At 46.2% G+C, this 8,355-nt stretch overlaps 1 protein-coding gene across 1 annotated transcript in view; it reads left to right on the top strand.

Moving 5' to 3' along the window:
- The window catches only part of ACP1 (acid phosphatase 1), a 29,554-nt gene that overhangs the window by 15,381 nt on the left and 5,818 nt on the right, over window positions 1-8,355 (top strand). The window contains exons 2-4 of the mRNA XM_040239170.1: window positions 1,033-1,049; window positions 3,795-3,868; window positions 4,118-4,231. Of these exons, the coding sequence (XP_040095104.1) occupies window positions 1,033-1,049; window positions 3,795-3,868; window positions 4,118-4,231 (205 nt within the window). The remainder of the gene's footprint in view (window positions 1-1,032; window positions 1,050-3,794; window positions 3,869-4,117; window positions 4,232-8,355) is intronic.

Raw genomic sequence — 8,355 nt, 5'->3', positions numbered from 1 at the left:
CTGGGTCTCTAGCTTTTGTTCAGTCTTCTCAAGCCCGGGCCCCCGCTCACCTGCAGCATCCGCACTCCAAGCCGGGGCTCTTGCCGTTGTAGTTGCCTATAATTCCTTCCCCTGCAGGTAAACCCGAGGCCACTGAACTGATCTGACCTTTAAGGGTCTTCTGATACCCGAGACCCGTGATAGCACCGGTTTGCTGGCCTGTTTCTTTGCCTCAGGCTCCCAGATGGAGCGCACTTAAAGGCAGATGGAGTGCGAAGGTTTAGGATTTCTTGTTGTAAAATTCAAACCCGGGAGATTTGATTCTCTAGGTCGCTTTGTAACAGCCCCATGTGCCAGTATTTCTCTGCATGAAATGAAGGTATTTTTCTCCCTTTTAATTCTTCAGGTACTTTCCAGCTCGGAATTATTTCATTTTTAAGATTTCAGCAATCAGCCTTCCTTTCTTAAAATAGAGTTCAGTGTCCCTTTAGATTTCAGGACTCTTCCTTTGATACCGCGCTTCAGCACGTTCACCCCATCTCCTTAATTCCCAGAGAAAAAGGCCTAAATGGCCAATAGTCCATAAAAAGCTCTGGATGAGTCTGCATTTCCTGCAGAATAATAGCTTTTCCACTCCTCTTTAGACGCGCTCTTACGAAGGACCACAGAGATCTGCTTGGCCTTTTCCACTTTGCCTGGTTTCCTACTTCCTACCCACACAGGCTCTGGCTGCCTGCTCCCTTGCTTTTCAGCTGCTCAGCGTGCCTTCCACTGTGTACTTCTTTCTGGGAACTTACTTTGCATTTTTCCAGGAGAATCTTTCTAAAAGGTCAGACCCAAGCATTCCCTTCTTTACTTTTTCCAGATCCCATGACCCTTTATAGACATCTTTCCTCACACAAATTCTATTATAATTACTTGAAAGCCTGCTGCAATGACTGTGGCTTGTTTTTCTTTCTGTTTTCAGCTTTCAGACAAAATATGTTCAAGTATTTGTGGAATTGAATATCTATGAAGGAAAAAGTGAGAGGCTTCCTTGTTTCACGTTGACAGTGGGCTCTACACTGAAGGTGACTCAGCAGCTTTGTTAAAGGGTGGTTTGGTCTATGTTGAGTAGCTAATAGGATTCCATTGCTGTGCTTATTTTACTTAGCCGTGTTGATAGGCTGACGTGGTGCACTCTGCTGGCTCTGGATGGGAGATACCTGCTTGTGTGTGTTTTTCATCAGTACGCTTTCTTTTTCCAGCAGCTGCCATGGTACCAGGCACTGTTCTGAGTGCTGGGGATACAGTGGTGAGGAAAACAGACAACAATCCCTGCCTCTCCAGAGCTCACATTGTGTCATCAACAGTGAAGTATTTGACTACTCAGTTAGCTGGTGTTAACACTTAAGGCAGGAAGGGCGGATGGGAGTGGAGTGCAGTTGTAAGAAGGGTTTTGGGAGGAGGCTTTACTGAGAAGGTGCCATTTGAAGAAAGACTTGGAAAAAGTAGGGAAGCAAGCATAGGGTATTTTGGAAAAGTATCCTGGACCTAGAGGAAAGCAGGTGAAAGATTCTGAAATGAGGGTTCTGGTCATGTTCACGACACAGCAGGGAAGCTGCAGCACTGGGCCGGGCGCCCCAGTTGCTTCTGGACGGACTTGCCTCAGTTCCCGAGGACTTGGAGATAATGTTTCGTTTTCTGAGCGCCCAGTGGCTCTGAAACTTGCCCCATTCTTGGTGCACATACAGTGAGTGTCCTGAGGCAGAGGTCAGCAAACCCTTTAAAGAGCCGGAGAACAGGCACATTGTGCTTTGCCGGTCACACCAGAAGCGTAGTGCAGAAGCAGCCCCGCCAGTGCGCGAACGGTCGTGCTCGGTGTGACGAGTCGTGCCCACTGGAATCTGAATTCTGTATAACAGTCTCATGTCACAACATACTGTACTTTTGAGTTTTTTCAGTCGCTTAAAAATGTAAAAATTATTTTTAGCATTGAGAACTGTATACAAAGGTGGTGGGTCCTGATTTCTAGTTTTCAGACCCATATTAGGTCCTGTGGAGAATGGACCTGGTGAGGCTGTGTAAGGACTTGGGTCACTGAGGGAGCTAAGCCTTTGGAGGACTTTGAGCAGCGGTGGGGAGCTCAGGGGTTGTGTTGAGACTGGACTGAGAAGGGTGAATGCCACAAGAGGGAGAGCCGCCATTGAAAGCAAGCTTGTGTGCTGGAGGGGGTGAGATGTGGCGTCCTGATGGGATTTGAGGTCACCGTTTGCCATTTCACTTCCAGCCTGTATGCAGGACAGTAAGAGCAGTGCATTTCCGAAAGGTGGAAGTTTTATTCCTGCAAAGCATTTAATGGACCTTTTTCAGATTGAAGTGCAGAAAAGTCACATGTTTGCCATCAGTAAGGGGGATAGCAGAAAAGACTGGAACTGCTTGTTCCTGCGAGACTGTGAGGACTGGGTGTTTCTGTGCAGTGGACCGACTGGAGGGTGTGTGCTGCTGCTGTGTCCAGCCAGCCCCGCGGGAAGTGAGAGCTCAGTGGCGCTGGGCGGCCTTTTCCTACAATTAATCAGTGTTTATTGATAAGTACTTTTCATCCTTTACAAACCAGCCTAATTGTTGTTTTTTTCTTATAAGAAATGTTGTTGTTATCTTCTTTTCCTGTTCTATGTATCAGCATTTATTTTCTTGTTTTAATTGAGTTTAATTATAGCTAATTAAGCTATAAATTAATTCTAGTTACTCCCAATAAGTTCTTGGCACTGGAGCTCTGGGTGGCATCCTGGATTGGCAATACCCTGAGTATTGTCACACATGGATGATGGGAAGATGACCTGTCCCTGAAGACCAGAGTTTCCTGTTGAGAACTCTTCCAGAATCTTCGCTGTGCCATCTGAGTTTGGCTGGTTCTGTCTGTGTGTCTTTTTGTAATAGTGAAACTATACTGTTTTCCTGAATTCTGCAGTCCTTTGAGAGAAATACTGAACCTGTTGTTGGTCAGTCACTAAGTCGTGTCCGGCTCTTTGTGACCCCATGGACTGCAACACGCCAGGCTTCCCCGTCCTTCACTATCTCCTGGAGTTTGCTCTGATTCATATGCATTGAGTTGATGATGCCATCCAACCATCTCATTCTCTGTCACCCCCTTCACCCCCTGCCCTCAGTCTTTCCTAGCATCAGGATCTTTTCCAGTGAGTCAGCTCTTCACATCAGGTGCAGACCCCCAAAATTGTAGCCAGCTAGTTTGAACTGAGGGTGGTCCTGGAAATCCATGAACTTGCAGCTGATAAAAGTTCTGGGCAAACTGGACAGCTTGGAGGACTGTCCCTACCCAAGCTGGCCAGCTCCTGGGTGCACGACGCTCAAGCAAGGGCTCTGCACAGGCCCTTTAGTGGAGGTCTGTGTAGACCCACTGTTAGGCCTAAATGTATTTGCTTCTGTATTTTATGAAACAACATATTGCTTTATTGCGTGCAGTATACTTGAAAGTACATATTCTAAAAGTCTTATTCTGTATCATTTTAAATTAGACTGGTTGCAGCCCACTTGGCTGATTTCATGGTTAGCTTCTGGGTCAGTGATGCAAACTGGAAGAGGGTGATTTTGGCCCTGACTGTTCTGGTTCCTAATGTCCTCATCGTTGGTGCTTTGTGTGTCTGGACGCTCGGCTTGCAGTCAGAGTGGGGCTGGGTCGGCTGTCTCGCTGGGCCCTGCCGCGCGCTGGTGGCGCGCCTCGCCTCCTCGCCGCCCACGCCTGTGCTCTGCGGGACTCAGCGCCTGCACGCCCTCAAACCAGACGCTCACTCTCTGCTCCCCCACCTCTTTTTAAGGCAACATCTGTCGATCACCCATCGCAGAAGCGGTTTTCAGGAAACTTGTAACTGATCAAAACATTTCAGATAATGTAAGTACCGTTCACTGTCTTAAAAGAGGCCAACCTGATTGGCTTTGGGGCAGAAAACTGTGAAAAGAATTCTTTTTTTCTCCTGCAGTGGAGGATAGACAGTGCAGCGACGTCCACGTATGAACTAGGAAACCCTCCTGATTATCGGGGGCAGGCTTGCATGAAGAAGCATGGCATCCCCATGAGCCACGTTGCCCGGCAGGTACCGTACTTGACCTTGAACGTGCACTTGTGTGTTCTGTGTTGCAGTGGATCGTTGACAGTGGCGCTGTTTCTGACTGGAACGTGGGCCGGTCACCAGATCCAAGAGCTGTGAGCTGCCTAAGAAATCATGGCATTAACACAGCCCATAAAGCAAGACAGGTAGAAGAAACCTTGTTTAATTTCTCATACACTGATCCCATAACCTGAGAAGCTTAATGAGACTTACGTGTAGTGGATGTGTTTCTGTAGCGTTGGCTGAACCAGCCACAGTGCACCCGTTCTGGGTGCACAGTTCTGAAGGGTTTGCGCAGCCTTGGAATTGGCTTTCTAGAGTACGAGGTCGAGAGAGCCCTGGCTGAGCGCTGGGTGCCCTGAGCTGTCTTGTCCTTTTTATTTCTGGTGCCCTTTTATATTCTGGTCCATGGTGACTTACTCTGCTTCCACTACAAGGTTGTTGCTATTGGCCTGACCCAAAAGTTTGTTTGGGTTTTTCATAACATCTTACAGAACAACTTGAATGAACTTTTTGGCCAACCCAGTAGAATGCAGTTGTGCTATTAATACAGACACATTTTCCCCTGGGAAGTGCCTGGAAATGCAGGGTGATGCTGATGTTTTTATGGTGTGTATTCTGCACACAGCAGTTTTACTTCTGAGCTTGGGTTCTGGAGTGCGGCCCAGCAGAGCATTCGGCATCGAGGCTGCTGCATCTCACCTGCTTTCCAGGGGGGAGTTTGCCAGCTGCATGTGGCTCTTGCATCTTTGAGGTGTGGCCAGTGTGATGGGAGCTGAAGTTTAAAACACATTTCAGTGGCCACTTGGCCTGGTGGGTGCCTGTGGGGTTCCAGACTCACGTGGGACTGTGGGGTGGGGGAGTGAGGTTTCCGTGGCGGCATGCCTGGCAAGACATCAGGGCCCCAGGGCAGCCAGCCCTGTCCCTCCTTGTGCAGAAGCTGCAGTGGGTGCTGGCACCGGGAACTTCCGTAGCCGTGGGGACCAGCTTCTGCAGAAATGGGCCTCCTTCCCGACTGCTGTGTTGTTCTACAGGAGCTGTTACTCTATCGGTACGATTGTATTGTGGAGATCCAGTGGATGTTTTAAAAAACCTAAAACCTTCGAACTTCGTTTTGTATCATCCTAACAAAATGTATAGCTGTGTGGACTGGGATGCCAGCTGAACTGCGCATACCCCGAGAAGGGCTGTGGCTTGGTGTCAGAGCATGGCAGCCTACGCCTGGAGGAGAGCTTGTGAGGCCTTCAAAATGAGAAGCCAGCTCTTTCAAAATCGCTTGTCAAACATGTCACATGTTTATAAGTATGGATGGCAGCGTGGGAACTGTAATTGAGTACTAGTGCTTAAATCAGAACTTTCTGTAAAACTAGATACAGATGCTTTAGTCATTGTTACACTAAATCTTGTCTCTACTTAAAACTTTGCAGACTGCTTTGCCACGCATCATATTTTAAATTATTATTGTCTTAATTTTTATCAATTATGGGAGGAAGTGGTTGATAAACACATTTTGCAGATCAAGAAACACTTCCAGAGAGAAAATAAATGACTCATTAAAGTGTACCCAGCTGCCAAGTAGTAGAACTTGGGTTTAACTACAGGTTTATTTGGTGGAATGTGAGCCAGAAAATTCACAAAACAAAATTGCTATAGAAATACTTTTAACACGTTTATGTCTCAGGAATTAGTAATACACAGATTATTTTTGTCTTAGATTAATTTATTCTGAGATCTGTGAACTAATTTCCTGGCTATGTCAGTTGACTGTGTGTGTTAACAATTTACTATTTAACTATTTAAAAAACCCTTTCTTAAGTGGAATTTCACTGGACAGAGATTAAACATTTTTTATATCATTTCTCCACTCTAATCTCTTCAGGGTTTTGGATTCCATGTCAATTTCTACTTTCTGTATTTTAAATATTTTGTGTAGTCCTTGAGAATTATGAGCAATCATATTTTCATGTTTTCTATTTTTAAGATCAGATTATTTTTCATATACTAAGTTTATAGTAAAAATGGGCACGAATGAAATATTTTAAATACACATGCCTTAAAAAAACAAAGCTAGAAAGTTATTGCTTATGAAATGACTACCCGTTTTAGAAGTAGTATCTCCACATAAACTACTTTTTCTTTTCCTTGTTGCTTTTAAGAAAATTCTCAACGATGATTCATTTCAAAATTTCAAAGTCCTAGTAAGATGTGTCAGCATCACATCAGATCTCTGTTATTTTTTAGCATTTTCTGATGTTTACAGGTTTCCTCTTCAGGGTCACAACTTGTATGAGAACTATAATACTTCTGCTAAACCTGAGTTTAACAGACAAAATACATGGAGGGTGCTTTTTTCTCTGCATCACGTGTGAATCGGCTCTCTGAAGTATGTGAGCTCACATCCGGTTAGTTCTGCGGCGTCGTTTACCTTACCGTACATCCTTTCCTTTTCAGTAAACTTTGTTTGACACGTACACAGATGTCTGGGAGCTCGGTGCGTCTCGCATCTCACCAGCTCCCCTCCTCTGCTGCAGAGGGCCCCACTCAGAAGGCCTTCTAACCTCCTACCTTTACGGCAGTGGGGCCCTCTAGTGCGCGTCTTTCTGTCAGCGTTTCCCTTTGTGGGATTCTCGTATCGCTGGTAGCAAAGCTTCAGGCGTTTCCATTTGTGGATTCAGTGTCGCCTGCAGTTAGCGGCAGTCTATCTACCAGCGCCTCTGGGTGGAGCGGCCTCTCGGCACAGGTGGCCTGACATTCTCTTCACTTGGAAACTTGCCCCGAACAGCGGCAGCTTTTCTGGTTTAGCCGATTGGGAAGGGCTCATCTGCTCCACCCCGATTTTGTTGTTTCCAACGCTTGCTGTCGTTTTCTTCTGCCGTCTTTAGCTTTTCTTTGGTGTGTAGTTTCCAGCAATTTTATGTGGTCAGCTTCACTTCCTGAATTGTGTCTTGATGGTTTTTATCAGTTTTTTTATCAGAAAATTCTGGGCTGTTATCTGTGTATATTTTTATTCCCCTCATTCCTCTGAAATTCAACCTAAGTGTATTTTAAACATAAATTTCTTACGACTTTTCTACTTTTTGCATCCTTTTCAGTTTAGTTTTTAGTCTGAGATTTTCTACTGACCTGTTTTGTGATATACTAATCTTTCTGTATTTTCTTACTGTTATAAGCCTTTATTGAATATCTGATATCTGTTATTTTATTTAAGAAATTTTATTTTATTTCATTTAAAAATTGATTCCAGCTCTCGGGTGAAATTATGCATCTTGCCCTATATTTTTTTGAACAGTTCTGATCATAACTTTTTATTTGGTTGGCCAAAAAGTTTTAACAAACCTAGACAGCATATCAAAAAGCAGACATCACTTTGCTGTCAGAGGTCCATGTAGTCGAAGCTGTGGGTTTTCCAGTGGTCATGCATGCATGTGGGACCATAAAGAAGCTGAGCACCAAAGTATTGATGCTTTCAAACTGTGATGCTGGAGAAGACTCTTGAGAGTCCCTTGGACTGCAAGGAGATCAAACCAGTCCATCCTAAAGGAAATCAACCCTGAATATTCATTGGAAGAACTGATGCTGAAGCTGAAACTCCAGTACTTTGGCCACCTGATGCCAAGAGCCAGTTCATTGGAGCAGAGCCTGATGCTGGGAAAGGTTAGGGTAAGAGGCGGAGGGGTGACCGAGGACAGGGTGGTTGGCCGGCGTTGCTGACTGAGCGGACCTGAGTGTGAGCGAGCTCTGGGAGGCAGTGAAGGACAGGGAAGCCTGGCGTGCTGCAGTCCGTGGGGTCGCGAAGAATCGGACACAACTGAGCAGCTGAACAACAGCAAGAGTTTGTGTGGAGTTTTCCGTAACATTCTGGAAAAACCCAAATGAGGTTTTTGGCCAACCCGATAAAATAAGCCCTGGTGACTGACACCTGGGTCCTCTGTGAGTCTGCTCTCCTTCCGCTTTGTGTATTGCTTCCATGCTGATTTGGATTAAATGCCGAGCACGATGTGTGAGCCGTGTGGACCCTCTGGGTTCAGGTCCTTCGCCGTCGGGGCTTCGCTTTGGCAGGGAGGGTCTGGTTCCGAGCTGACTGGGAGCTCATCCTGCTTCGCGGGGCCCTGGCCATCCTGGCCAGCTCCTCTCAGGGGAACTCCGGAACCCCACCTGATTGGGGGGCCTGCTTCTGTCTGGAGGCCGAGTTCTGTTTCTCCCTCCCTGGGCCTGCAGCCGCCGGCCCCCGTCCTCTCGGCTTCTTGCACTGAGTCTGTTAGGAGCTCAT

The sequence above is a fragment of the Oryx dammah genome, unplaced genomic scaffold (genome assembly GCF_014754425.2).
Source record: "Oryx dammah isolate SB20612 unplaced genomic scaffold, SCBI_Odam_1.1 HiC_scaffold_1, whole genome shotgun sequence".
NCBI lineage: Eukaryota > Metazoa > Chordata > Mammalia > Artiodactyla > Bovidae > Oryx > Oryx dammah.
This window is presented reverse-complemented; position numbering and strand designations above follow the sequence as displayed.